The 15,366-nt window shown below is 45.7% G+C and overlaps 1 protein-coding gene across 5 annotated transcripts in view; it reads left to right on the forward strand.

The window, feature by feature from the left end:
- The window catches only part of LOC126518743 (uncharacterized), a 192,312-nt gene that overhangs the window by 158,103 nt on the left and 18,843 nt on the right, over positions 1 to 15,366 (forward strand). For 4 of the 5 annotated variants that reach the window (XM_055064856.1, XM_055064858.2, XM_055064857.2 and 1 more), the window contains 3 exons: positions 890 to 1,021; positions 7,413 to 7,498; positions 7,554 to 7,596. In XM_055064856.1, the coding sequence (XP_054920831.1) occupies positions 890 to 1,021; positions 7,413 to 7,498; positions 7,554 to 7,596 (261 nt within the window). The remainder of the gene's footprint in view (positions 1 to 889; positions 1,022 to 7,412; positions 7,499 to 7,553; positions 7,597 to 15,366) is intronic. The other variant, XM_055064860.1, reaches the window with a different exon arrangement.

Here is a 15,366-nt window from a genome sequence, read left to right on the forward strand (position 1 = left end):
GTCCACAGCAAGGAATGTGAAAAACAAACAAACAAGCAAAAAGAAGCATTACACTTTATAAACGACATAAAGCTTTTTCTTTGTCGGTGGTTTTCTCACGCTCCGCTTTCTTTTATGCAGCCACTCCATATACAAGGGTGCGGGGTGGCTGAATCTATGGAAAATAGTAACAGCGCAGGCCAAGAGCCAACAGTGCCGTTTTCATTGATAGCTCGTACTGTGGCAATTGATAAGCTGATAGGTTGATGGGTGAAATGTTTAATTTGGGGGATTTCAATATAACGACCTCTCAAAATAAAGAACAGTTTGTCACGGTCCCCTGAAGTTTATGTTGAGATTTCACTGCACTACCGCCCCGTGTTTTGATTGCCTTGGGCAAGGTGCAACTTTGCAGTGGCAGTCAGAGTGATGCGTGCTAGTCGAGATACAGTCCTCACTCTGGAGTCTTGTTAGCACAGAAGCCTCTTTGTTCGATTGGTGCACGTGTCATGGTGCTTGTATTGTCTTCTCTGGTTGCGCATGTGCAGGTGCACACTCTGCTTTTAGAGGTTACCTGCTGCGTATGCACGCCGTGGCACCATGTAAGCGTGTTACCGTGCCTTTAGTATTGGAAGTTGCATAATCTCGAGTTTCATTGACCCATTGGAGTTAGAGGAAAACGAAGCATTCGCTCTCCACTGCCGGCGCTTTTCCTGATAGCATCGCCCACACTACACTATCACTACGCACTGTTTAGGTCAGGTTATGCGATGATCTGGCCTAACAGAATTGCTGTTTTAAAGTTTCTCTTCTTTCATGTCATTTACTTATATGTCAACACACAAGATCTCTCGCCTTTACCACAAGCTCTCTCATACTTCACGTGGTACTTAATTGTCTCTCATTGCAGCTCTAAGTGCATAAATCATCATCAAGCTGTTTACCGAACGCCAGCACGCTCCTCGTCGCTCTTCACCTCATTCTTCATCCAAACAGCACGAGACTGGAACGCATTATACCCGTCAATGCCAGAGATTGCATCGTAAGCATGGAATTCAAGCTCACCATTGTTCATCTCAAGTAATTTTGCCCACACCTCATGTAATACCCTCTTCCGGGGCATTTGACAAAATAAAGAAATAAATACAGTCAAACCTCGATATAACGAACCTCGATTTAACGAAATTTGCAATGAAGCAAACAATTTTCTTTTCTCAATCTTAGTTGCTTTGAAAACCGTGGATCTTTTTTCTCCATATAACAAATAATTTTGCGACCCAATTTTGATTTAACAAAGTTTTCGGACATCTCAAGCATGTACTTCGAGCCTGTATGGCTAGTAAATCTAGCAAAAAGTTCTAAAATTGTCGGCCAAGGCAGCAGTTTTTTCAAGCATCCTTCTGCATGAAAAGTTTGAGCGGTAAAACCACCATCAAAGCACACAGATTGGGATGCAGTAGGCAAGAAACACCACTGTGCCCTTTGTCATGTTGGTAAACAACTTGCAGAGGCCGCAGGTTGCACGGCAGCTCGCAGCGCTCGGAGAAACACGAGAGCTGACGATTCATTCTGCGCAAGGAGGGTGGGAAGGGACAGCACACTATGGTTCCCGCACGTCTAGTGTTGGCAGTCGCTTAATTGCAAGTTTCAAGACATGGTGCACTTGCTCGTATTGTGACTGCGAGTTCGTGGTCATCGAGTGGGATCTCTTGTGGGGTTCTCACACCCGCTCTTGGGACAGAGGAACAACCACACAGTAGTGCAAACAATCGCAAGGGCATTTATTGCACCTTTCATAGATCAGTGCCTGCTAGCCGAGTTGCTATCCCCAAAACATGCCGATGGGCGCGCGACAAATCTAGAAGTCCGACTCACCATGACCGGATAGCGAGCGAATATGTTCGCTCCATGCTGGATCCCAACACCTGGTCGTTCGCATGTATGGTCACGCGAACGGTGGCGCGTTCCAAGGCGGCCACGCGTAACGGTCTCGCAGAAGCATGGATCGGCGCACGCGCGGCACGGCACGTCCGTACTGCTTGCTGTCCCGAACCAAAGAGGAAGCGCCTTCTCTTTCGGCACCCAAGCAACCCGCCTGTCGGCGGCGTTAGCAGCGCAACACTCGCGCCATCTCTCGTACAGTGCCTCAAGCACTCCGACCGCCGTGGGCGCCAGGCCACGCGAGCCGTGCGGGAAAACAACATATCAGGGGATGCGTGAGAGTCACGCATCCCCACATCCCCCCAACCTTAAATCACTACATATTCCGGCGAAACATGTCACATGCTCTAACATCAACGCGTGCTTCGCGAACAAGATAGTACATGCAACATTGGCCGCGCCGAGGAAATGTCCACACGCTGTCCATAACATGCGAGCCGACATTGTCCCTGGGTACACCACTGGCGTCCGCCGGTCACAGCAGCAGCTTTGCAGACTCGACGGCACGATTCCAGGCCAGGACTCCGGAAACGACGACGCAGTAGTCGGTACAAGCAAGCGTCGCTCGCGCCGACGCGCCCTGCTGGCAAGAGCCACCGTAGCTGTCGGTGACCGCCGGCTCTTTTTTCCGCCGTCGAGGGTTGTGAGCTGGATACAGGAGGCCCCCGAAGTCGCTGCGCCGAACTGGCCACAGCATCACTATCGCCCGGGGTGGCTCGATCGTAGTCCGGGGCAGCAGCGCAGACGATGTGCAGGTGACGGCAAACCAGGGGTGACTCCAATGACGCTGCGTACACTCAACACACTCGGCAAACACTACAGTAGTGCAAGGGAGAGGAATTCTGCATGCGCATCGCCCACGTGGTACGATGTTCAACTCGGCTAGCAAAAGATCGGGCAGCTACTCAGATGCTAAGTTCATGTGAACGAAGCTCGCTTCCTTGAGTCGAACGAGTAATTTCAATTCGTGCGAGGCTAAATAGAATGAGGGAAGCAAATTGCAACACCTCAACGCCACGGTCCACCAGGTTGTGTCCCTCCACGTGCGACAGGCAGCATTGTAAAGCATTAGGCCTAAAGCGTCACTGAGCGCAATACAGGCAGCCGCGAGGAGACGTCAGCTCTGTGAGGTGGTCCTACTCCGCTCGGTGCACACAGCATCCGAGTTGACGGCGGCCACCGTCCCAGACGGTGTCGGAGCGCCCGGTGCCAGGCCGCAATACTAGTCAGCCCGTAGTGGCACCCGTGGCCCGCAGCCACCCGGCTCCCAGAGCCGCGACTTCATCCGAGTCAAAGAGATAGAAGAAGCTATTTACATAAGAAATTCGAACCACCCATGAGGCTTCTGTACTCACTCGCTTCAGGCTTGGCAATGCTCCGCGGGCTCTAAGCCTCGCTCTCCCAGGATGCAGACCACGTGGCTCTCGTACCGACGAATGCCATTAAAAAAAACATATGCGAAAAGGCTTAGCATGTTGACATGTTCAAACACACTACAGCCACCGTCGCCTCGCTCAAGAAAGCACGCCGCCAACGCTAGCGATCAAAATCCGCGCTAGCCCTACGCTTCGGTTCTAACAAAGGTCTCGAACGAAGTGAAACTGTTAAAACTAGCTATCATCTGATGCCCCAAGACGCCCACGTTGGGCAGCCAGATGTGGGGCTCGACGGCACGAGCGTTAGCAGCGCAACACTCGCGCCATCTCTCGTACAGCGCCTCAACCACTCCGACCGCCGCGGGCGCCAGGCCACGCGAGCCGTGCGGGAAAACAACACATCAGGGGATGCGTGAGAGTCGCGCATCCCCACACTCTAAATGTTTGCCTGAGTGCACGTGACACCAATAAAACTACAAACCTTGCTTCGTGTAGTTGTCTCTCTATTGCCATTAATACTCTGCCTTTCTGGCGAAACTGTGACTTTTCTTTTTTTTGTTCTTTCCTTCTTTTTATTTTTTTGCTTAGGATGAGTATCTGTATCTTTTTACACATTTGTTTTTAATTAGCGTGGTCAGCCATGGTGTTGGAAGATTTATGGTGCCATGCGACACAGCACAAGAAAATCTCGGACGGCGTGAGCCACATCAATGCATTGCTCTCGGCGGAATCTGCACTGGCACTCATAACCGTGCTATTATGGCCCACCCTTCTTGCGATTTGTTCACAAGTGCTTACGAACAAGATACCAGGAATTTGTGAAGTTGTTTTTAATGCTGAAGCTCTAAAACCTCGAATTAACTCAATTAACGATTTAATGCAGTTTTTCACTGGAAGTACAACTTGGTAATATTGAGGTTGGACTGTAGTTTTGTCCAAATGCATTCTTCTGACCTGCCTTCCAGACAGTGAATGTAGCTCATATGCCATGATAATGAGGCCTAACTGAATTGCTTTTTTCTTCATCAAATCAAGCGGTGCTCATGATAGATGCGCCACTAGGCCAACACCAAGGTCGGAGATGACTTAACAGGCAGGGCTGCTCTTGTCAACCACAGCGCAGGACGAGCAGGATGTCACCTTGTGTGCTGCACCCTTGGTGTCAGTCTTCTCATGGCTCTCAAAGTGAACTGCTTGGCAACGTGGTGCACAATTGTGGCGCAACTCTAGCACTCTTGCGTGCAGGCCAGTGAAGACAGAGGCTCCACACTTTACGCGACAGACTCGATTCTAACATGCTTTCATCTGTAAGGCACCCAGTTTTCATGATCTGACTTAATTGACTTGCAAAACTGTGTTCTTTGCATTTGTGCAACTCATGTGTGAGTGTGGTGTATTTTTGCATGTGAATTTATTGCTTGATGGGCAACATTAAGAGGAAGCTTTACCTTTATCTAAATACACAAGAATGGAGAAATTGTTTTGCTCAGTAGCCATGGTACCAAATTCAGTAAGGTTTGTTTCGTTCAGAAGAAAAGTTTATAATTTACCACCTGTAGGAAGCAGACCTTTTGCTTAAGCCATCAATTTTCTTTTTTTTTGCAAAAGATAGTATATTGTAAAATTTTAACAAACTAAGATATCAAGTTTACAACTGTATATGACTCTGAGATAAAAACAATATCACAATTCTGCAAGCTGCACCTGCTGAGACATCTAATCAGAGAACATTGGTTCTGGAATATGCTACACAGATTTTGAAGTAGGACTCTTGCGAAATGCTCATAAATGTTGCAGAAATGTCATGCACGCTCTAAACTTCTATCACATTTGTCTGTTTGAGATGCTCGTTACAGGTGCAGCTTACATAACTGCGAAATTTGTTTTTGGTGCAGAGTTGGAAGTGCAGAGTTTGTGCTTCTTTTGTAATTTTTTTACAAAAAGCATGAGGCCCTAAATAAAAATTATGATTGCTGCACTTTATAGAATGTGGGTTTCTCTCTAAAATGCGACAAATTTAATTGAATTTGGCTGAGTGGTTATCTAATGAGAACATTTCTACATTTGTCATGTCTGTACTTGAATAGGGAAATGGCCCTGATGCGAAGCTTTCTCTTACTAATCCAGAGCCACTATGGCATCTGTTTTAGCCTTGCTTTGAGACATTCCATTCAGTCAATTAAATGACAGTGTATGCCTTTTTATGGCTGCACATTGCCAAAGACTTGCTGTTCTTGGCACCTGTTCATTCTGTAAGCATTGTGCATTCAACCTGTATGCGTCTGTGCAACACTGCAGTTATGTGGCCAACTGCCGAATCTTCCGCCATAAAGTATGCCGAAAGACCACAGAAAGTCGCAAGGCAAGACTGCTGTTGTCTGGATGATTTTGTTCTATCAATTCATTTAAGTTCGCTGTACACTGCATGGTGAGCATTCCTGACTTTGATAATTATGTGAACCACAGGAACACCAAGTTGACAGTGCTAGCATAGATATGCTGTTTGCTGCTGTTTTCGAAATACAAGCGCACATGACACCACTCTCCAAAGGGGCATTATGCACGCTTAATGCCATGTACAAATCCGGTATACTCGACTTTCGTTAATTCGACCCTGATGCGGCCAACGTAATTGACCAAATTATTCGGTGAGTAAGATTAAACACAATGCAGAAAAAGTGCCTATACACACCACTGATTCATGTGGCAGTATTTGCACCGATTTTAACGCGCCCCCGAAACAAATGCACAACCACATTATATGTGTCTAAGAAAACTAATGTATAAATGGCATTAAGGCTCCTAAACAAACTGGAAATCTAACACGCACCCAATCATTGAGCAAGAAAAATGAGTAACATGTGTTGCACAATAACGACCAGTTTCCGAAAGTCAGCTGCACCGCAATACACAAGTCTTCTGTGGCAAAGCATATGAATGTGCTGGTTTTAGTTTTGTATTCGATTGCATCACGCAGGCAATATTTGGCTCAATTTTCCTTTAAAAAAAGTTGCGCGCTGGAATTGGGTAAACAGTGTAGCCAAACATTGTGAGCTGCGGTTATTGCTTGAAAATCTTCCTAGGGCAGGCCGCATTTTTGGTGGGAGATGATGTTCACTGTCCCCTAAGCTCTGCAGAGAGAGAGAGACGCTCCCACTGAAGGGGTCACCATAGGAATCCGGCACGTACGTGCTGGCTGGCCAAGTTCAAATTATCTGGCAAAGGCCAATTTTGGGGTCCAAATAACGAAAATGTTTGGACCCACAGAAATGCATGGACGCCAGCGGGGACCTGTGGTTGGGATCGAATTAATTGAAAAATCAAATTAACGAAAGTCTACTATACACTAGTTGAGCAACAGCTTAGTAGTTGCCTACATTTGATTCCTTTTGTGTATATTTGTGTGCAAGGCCACAAAAAGGGCTTTTGTTGCTTTGGGGACTTCCAAGCCATTTACCGTGAGGCAATGAAGCATGCTGAACCTTGTGTGGTGAGACTAGAGCTCTGAAAGAGACGGACGCTTGTCTGTTTGACCGAAGGGCAAGTATTTACTGGCTCTGATCTGCACCAAAATGTAACGTGAGCCCGATTCCTATAACAAGAAAAAAAATATAGTTGCACCCAATTTGTGCAGTAAGGAAAATAAATGAAACCTGCAGAACTTACTTTCATATAATGGAAATTTATACTTGCACTTAATGTCCATTGTCGTCTCTGTTGGAAAACTTTCGATGAACCACATGTTGTCTTCTGTGTTTCCACTTGATTTGATAATGTGCGATTCTCGAGCAACTCGACCATTGTTGCAAAGGTTTGCTGGTGGCCCTAGCTCTGACCAACCACTTTGCCAATTTGTGCATTGGTGCATGGGAGTCCTTGCCAAAAACATATAGTGTGGCTTTATTGCCATTGGCTTTAGCGAATCAAGCAACTTTCTTTTTTATCAGATTTTATAAAGGAGCGCACCATCATTGCCACCACCAATCTATCATGACGCACATTCTATAATTATCTTGAGAATGTTGACTGCATTGGCATGGTATGGAGGTGCTGTTGTTGTAATGCGCGCATTTTGTGTACCACTTCTCTTTGAGATGTGTAGCCTTTCTGCCGCAGTCTCCCCGTGCTCACTGGTCTCCCTGGTGGTGGGAAGGGTTCCTATTACACGTCTACGGTGCTACTCCACTGGGACCTGGAAACCGGTGAGGAGTGTGCCCAGCTGCTGGGTCGGGTCACTGAACCCGCTTCTTCTTGCAGGGCTCCACCATGTGGCAGCTGTGGGCAGCCTCAGTGCGCCAGGGTAGGTGCACTTTTGGTCGCCGGGTGGCTTTTGAGAAACAGGTTCTCCTCTCAGCTGTGGTGGCCAGGCAGGGGGTTATGCAAAAACGCTTGGGCACATGCTATGAACTGCCGGTAGTCAAAATTGTTTCAGTGTGCTCCACTATGTTGCATAACCCACTATGCTGTTTCAGCAAGTTAAACTACACAACTTGATTTCAATTTTGGTCGGGCCTCCCACCAAGAGGGGCTGTGCCAGGAAGTGGGGGTCTTTCTCGGGACTTGTCGGGCAGCCTATGTTCTGTCCTAATGGATGAGTGCTTAATAACAAAAGCGTGCCAAACAGCTGTCTCTTGCAGTGCAAGAAGATTTTTTTTAACATGAGCATTCGCACTATTGTGTAATCACACCTCAACATAACGACCACATATTATATATGATGAAGCACAGTTGCACCTCGATATAACAAAGTTATTAAAATTGACACTTTATTTTGTTGCATTAAAATATTCTTATATTGAAATTTCACCTTATATGCAAGCAATTCAGTCACTGACCGATTTGTCTTTCACTGAAGGGGCTGTAAACATTTACAGATTATCGGGCGATCAGAAAAAAACTAATTTCAGTGACAAAAGAATTTCATTTTGCTGTCAACAAAACATGTCAACGATATCCTCACGTCGGCGGTAGGAAACTAAGCCTGCGAAGCTTTTGCGTCCACTCTGCTACTGCGGCTGATAGTGTTGCCTGCTGTGGGACGATGTTATGAGTGGACACATTTTTACACAGTCCAATCAGTGCAGCATCAAAACCCGTCGGATGCCACAAAAAAATCTTCAGTTTAAAATCATATGAAATCGAGGTGATGAGTGCAAATCCATTGCTCACGGTGCCATGTTGTAGATTTGCGGCATTACACATATATCTGAGAAATCAAGCAAGCTCCGGTATGGCATTTGAAATTTAAGTAGCCGTATGCATTGTTTCTAGTATTGGTTCTATGAGTAAAATAAATTGCAGTTTCACCCAAAAGGTGAACCATCGATAAGAATAGTAAAGTATTAGACATCTAATGAAGCTTTATAGTTCTATTGGCCATACAGAACAGAATTTTCAGCGCCCGTAGGGGGCTGCCATGTTTTTACTATAATGATGATGATCGCATTAGGACTGCAGGAACGGCATGGGCGACAACAGATCACAAGGAGTTTGCTGTTATCAGTCGCCTCCAGTGGCAGGCTCCGAAGGCACTGCAGCTGCTTTGTCGTCTGGAGGCCAGTTAGTGTGTCTTCTTGAATGCGATTGCATGTCAGATGAGAGAATTATGCCACATAGATGATTTAGTGAGAGCACCGTGCAGATCTTGCACCACAGTTGCAACATTCTGCAGTTGGCCAACCTTTTTTTTTTTCTATGAGGTCTGTATATTTACAATATATGCTTTTCTGGCCTTAGCCAGGAGGTGTCCAAGAGGGACTAGTGTATAGTACTCTGTACTCTGTTATATTTAAATGGCGAGTAACATGTTTGCGCCATGCGCCATACCTTGTGCTGTATTTTGACCCTGCTTTGTCATCTTAATCGTGGCGTGCTCTTGCATGCCACAATTGAGATAATTGCGACGAAGCAACTTTTTGTTTCTGCACACTGCATGTAGTCGCAGAAAAAGCTTAGTGCCTCCATTAGACGTAGACACGCAGCCAACACAAGCAGCATACTCTGGATATCAATTAGTAGGCCAGTGCAGTGTGCACAAGATAGAAGCATTACATTTTATATTGCGTGTGCTGCCAGTTACAGGTTTATTTTTTCTTTCTGTTGCAGCCAATATAGAGAACATGCAGTAATTTACATATCCATGTATGACATTGCTGAACGACGCACTGCCTTTGTTAGGACCAACTGAACATGCTTTTCACGTAGCCAGATGGGAGCATCACAGAATTATACCAATTCAAGCACCTCGACATTGCGCGAAAGAAAAAACATCTCATGAGACATTGATGCGTGCATAGCCTGGCTGTGTGCGAGCCACTCTTATGCTGCTTTCTCTCTTTTGCAATCATGAGTACTCGAATGTGACCGATTCAAGTGCATGAAAAATGTAGGACACAGAAACCGCCCAGTTTCGTGCATAACAGCCATAACAGAAACATAACATAATGTGTAATGCCATAACAGAACAATTGCTGTGGTAGTTACGAAGTCAGCAGATGTCCCAATCACCTTCTGCTCACCTTTCTTTGGTGTCTAAAATGCAGTTTCAATGCGAATTGCGGTAAGGGCCCCGTGTCATAGAAAATCCGGCATTGGCATCCCGTGCCTCGTGTCTACCATCGTTTTGGCAAAAATTTCAAACCACGCATACCTAACTATGCAGGCCCTCCATATAGTGCAAGGAAATTACTGAACTAATTTAATTTCTCAAGGTAAAATACATTAGAAAAATTGTAAAGTATGACACACACAACCTACAGACATGATAGCATCGGATGTAATTTGAATATACGAGAAAACATAATTCTGTTACACAGAAACTCAAAACACAAAACCCCTTTTCCAGTGTTTCTACCATTTGTGCGCGTCGGCGTGCACAAATCTCAAAGTCCATAAAGCAGCGTGCCCAGTTCCTTGCAACACCTCCAGATAATACTCGCCTCCGCTGCATTGTGGCCCAAGCAAGAAGGCGCGTTTCTACCAGAAAGCTCACCTTCGTGCATACCATTCGCCGCCAGCATTTCCCGGTAAACATTACGGTTACATATGCTCCAGTTGCCGGGAAATATGAGAAGCAGTCAGGGATCTTTGAATGCTATCACATTGCACTCTTAAAGGCGCAGCTTAAGTGTCCTTTAAATTTTTAGGTATGGGTTCACCTCTGTGGGCTTTCTGTCCAAAAGTTGAACCGAGCAGACCCAAAATAAAGACGCCGAAAGGCCGTCAACGCCACTGTTATTGCAGGCCCACAGCGTAGGGAGCCAGCACACACATTATCGTGTAATTTACAACATCAACACTGATAGCCACCCGAGCAAACTTGCCGGGCCTAAAGTATTTTTCTGTTTAAAGTCACTATGAGCAGACTTAGTAAGAGCAGAACACAGCACCTGGTGTCGAGGGTAGCAGCGAGGCTGACACACTCGCTCTGAGGCTATAAAAAGTCTGGTCTATAAGTTGCACTAAACATAAGCAGGTCTCGCTCGATGACAACAAAGTAGGGTTGTTCAAATACTTGAATATCAACTAATCGAATCGAATAGTGAATGTTGGAATAATTCTATTCGTGAATCAAATATATACTATTTGATATTCAGAATATTTGGTATATTCAGTGTGCGCACCTTGGCTGCTTAGTGGTTATAATGTTGGGCTGCTAAGCACGAGGTTACGGGATCGAATCCCGGCTACAGCAGCTGCATTTCATCATCATCAGCCTGGTTATGCCCACTGCAGGGCAAAGGCCTCTCCCATACTTCTCCGACTACCCCGGTCATGTACTAATTGTGGCCATGTTGTCCCTGCAAACTTCTTAATCTCGTCCGCCCACCTAACTTTCTGCTGCCCTCTGCTACGCTTCCCTTCCATTGGAATCCATTCCGTAACTCTTAATGGCCATCGGTTATCTTCCCTCCTCATTACGTGTCCTGCCCATGCCCATTTCTTTTTCTTGATTTCAAGTAAGATATCATTAACTCGTGTTTGTTCCCTCGCCCAATCTGCTCTTTTCTTATCCCTTAACGTTACACCTATCATTCTTCTTTCCATAGCTCGTTGCGTCGTCCTCAATTTAAGTAGAACCCTTTTCGTAAGCCTCCAGGTTTCTGCCCCGTACGCGAGTACTGGTGAGACACAGCTGTTATAAACTTTTCTCTTGAGGGATAATGGCAACCTGCTGTTCATGATCTCAGAATGCCTGCCAAACGCACCCCAGCCCATTCTTATTCTTCTGATTATTTCAGTCTCATGATCCGGATCCGCCGTCACTACCTGTCCTAAGTAGACGTATTCCCTTACCACTTCCAGTGCCTCACTACCTATTGTAAACTGCTGTTCTCTTCCGAGACTGTTAAACATTACTTTAGTTTTCTGCAGATTAATTTTTAGACCCACTCTTCTGCTTTGCCTCTCCAGGTCAGTGAGCATGCATTGCAATTGGTCCCCCGAGTTACTAAGCAAGGCAATATCATCAGCGAATCGCAAGTTACGAAGGTATTCTTCATTAACTTTTATCCCCAATTCTTCCCAATCCAGGTCTCTGAATACCTCCTGTAAACACGCTGTGAATAGCATTGGAGAGATCGTATCTCCCTGCCTGACGCCTTTCTTTATTGGGATTTTGTTGCTTTCTTTATGGAGGACTACGGTGGCTGTGGAGCCGCTATAGATATCTTTCAGTATTTTTCAGAACACAGTAGCAGTACTGTGAATGACGAAACTAACTTTTATTGGGCAAACCTGTGCCCACAAAAACAGGCTACACTTAAAGCACGATGATGGCGACGAACACAGTTGGTGTTCATGCAGAAAAGATAAACAAGTCCACGTGTCAATATCGAAGTTCATTATATTGAGGTTTAACTGTATAAGTAAAAAAGTCTGTTTCACCTGAAAGGGGCGAAGTTTTGGTAGCAATAGCAAAGTATAAACAACTACCTGAAGGTTCGTAGTTTTATTGGTCATATAAATTGCAGTAAACATTCGCTTACTAATTAAATTGACAAGCAGTGTGTCACATGTGCACAGGCACACATGAACAGGTCTCACTAGATGACTGCGAACACGCGTCACTATGCTGGCATGATGAAGAGTGCAACCAGAGGGAAGTGAATGCTTCGTCTGCCTCTCATTTAAACATGCCTCCGAAGCGTGAGATTTGCAACCTCCAGCAGTGGACAGACTGTGCACGTGAACCGACCAGCCATCACAGATTGCCTCCATAATAGGGCAGGCAGGCTGCATATGCGCTTAGCCATTAAGCCACGGCCGGCTAGAGGAGGAGACGCATGCTTGTCTGCCCCCTCCACCTTGCACGCATTTGAATACGGAATGTATGAAACCACCATGTTTCTCAGCTAACTCTCACAGCACATGGCATCCACAGCACATGTCACATGAGATGCAATAGAATCTTATCTCACTTGGACTTTATACGAAGCACAATGGCAAGAGAGTGTTGGGTTTAATTCTAGTACCGCTACTCATGTTTTTCACTGTTGTTGCCACTTGAGACAGGGATAATTGGCCACGGCAGAAATACTAAATTGGGCACTGATGCAATGTGCGCTCAGAATACAGAACCATATGTGACGTAGAATGCTTCGATACGAATGCATGATACGCTGCAGCACGCACCGCCAGATTTCGGGGCCATGACCAGGTGAATTCACCTCTACCTCTGAATACACTGCTCCGCCTTGGAAACTGCTCTTTGTTGTGTGATTTAAGAGGTGCATTTGGAAGCAACTACATGTAATTAACTAGTATTCAACCATCTGCATCCGCAGCAGCTTCCATTTATTACCTCGGAATTCCTTCATGCCAGCAGTGAAATTTCATATGTATTGGAATTGCATATAGACACACATTGTTATATTCAGGTTCAAAATACATGGTGTTCTCTGAACAAGAAGTTATAAAAAAGTTATATTGAAATTTGTTATCTCGAGGCTTAACTGTGCTGCATAGAGCAGGCTTGACACCGTTTCAAGAGCTGTCAGCAACTTGGCTGCACACTACAAACTGTGTGAATGCTCTGCTTATTTAGATAGGATAGAGGTACTCATTAGTGCAAATTAGTGAAATGTGGGGTGGGGGGCATTAAATATAGGAAACAAAAAAAAAAGATGGTTGCATAAGCAGAGTGTCCATGAACTGACGTCAAGATGGTTGCTGCGAAAAAAGGGTGCATGTGCTCATGTATCCATGCGAGGGCAGGTAAAGCTGCTGTGTTGGCCTCCTGAAGTTTTGTCTTTTCATTGTCACATTATTTTATCATATGTTTTATTGTTTCCTTGCTCCCTTTTTTTTACTTGTTATTTTAATGCTCTTTCATGCTTCTCTCACCTATCTTCATATATATTGTTACGGATCAGATGGGTTTATTTACAAGATGATTGAGGGGGCGTAGAGACGAGATCGCAGACAGTCAGGTATTCGCTACACTGCGTGCAGTTCTTCAGTTTCTTCTTCTTCGCCTCTGCCGCGCAGTGTAACATCTTCCTCCAGAGCTGATGAAGCTCGCCAAGCGAGTTAGAGAACCACATGATTGGTACTGCTTGGTTTGGGAGCCCTGTGATGGTAGTACTTCAGGCGGGCCATGTGAACCACTTGTGTGTTCTGCGACCGGCGATTATTGGAGGTCAGTTTTGCTATGACATAGTTGACATCACTTAATCGGTTGGGTGTCATGAATGGACCTGTATATGTTGAAATAAACTTGCAATACATGCCCTTCTTCCGTAGAGGTGTCCACAGTAAAACGTCATTGCCTGGAGCAAAAGTGGCAGGTATGTGCCAGGCATTGTAGCGTGCCTTGGTTGAAACATGCAAACACAATTGCACAGACACAATGTCTGCTATGGATGTGTCTTCGTTCAGTGTGAATGGCAAAATAGTGTCCAAGAAAATTTGGGGGCTGCGAGCATACAACAGATAGAAAGGCGCATACCCAGTTACTTTGTACTTGGGCTATATTGTATGCGTATGTGACAAAGAGCAGCACGGCATCTCAATTCTTGTGATCAGCCGAAACGTACAGTGACAACATGTTGGTAAGCGTACGATGAATGCATTCGGTAAGGCAATTTGTTTGTGGATAGTATGGTGTTGAATGGTGATAAGTAGAACTGCAAAAGCATGGCAGGTCTTCAACGATGTCGGTGGGGAATTGCCGTCCATGGTCACATATAACACGTGGAGCACCGTGGTGCAGGATGACAGAATGAAGCAGAAAGCACAACACATCGGTGACAGTAATAGAGGTAAGCGCCACAGTCTCAGTATAGCGCGTCAAGTAGTCAACACATACCCAGCGATGGCCGGTAGAGCTCTTGGGAAAGGGGTCAAGCAAGTCGATGCCAACTTTTTCAAATGTTGAAGTGGGTGGTTTCACTGGTTGCAAAAAGCCTGCAGTAGGCGTCGCTGGCCTCTTATGACAGTGGCAATCTGGACAACTGGCAATGTACTGTCTTGTGCTCTTTCATAGCTTCAGCCAATAAAAGCACTAACGTAATTGATGAAGCATGTGAGCAAAGCACAGGTGGGCCCTCTGTGATGTCGTCATGCATGGCGCGAAGAATCACAGTGCACAGGTGTTTGGGAACAACTAGGAGCAATGAAGCTTCATCAGCAAGTAATTATTTTTTAAAGCAGGCCATCACACAGTGTGAACAGCGTGGTCTGACCTGTAGTGCGGGCAGCCTCCAATAGGGGTATCAGTGTAGGATAAACTCGGTAATGGTGGCAAGATAGTCGTCGAAGTCGTTGTTGTTCGCATTGAAGTGTGGTGACAGGAGACGAGACAAGCAGTCAGCATCGGTATGACACCGGCCTCTCTTGTAGGCGACCGAAAAGTTGTATTCTTGAAGATGTGGCCTGACAGTATTCAAAGGTATGCGAAGGATGCTGGAACTCCGCCATGTCGACGCGAACACGTTCATTATGCAAGGGCCAATTTTCGCGGTTACTTTGCAGTTGGCAAAGTACCGGCTGTTGAGGACAGCATACGTCAAATGTGCATTGGTGGTACTCCCGCCCTGCGTCTCTTCTTCCACCTTGTGCTTGAAAGTGC

The sequence above is a fragment of the Dermacentor andersoni genome, chromosome 1 (assembly GCF_023375885.2).
Source record: "Dermacentor andersoni chromosome 1, qqDerAnde1_hic_scaffold, whole genome shotgun sequence".
Taxonomy (NCBI): Eukaryota; Metazoa; Arthropoda; class Arachnida; order Ixodida; family Ixodidae; genus Dermacentor; species Dermacentor andersoni.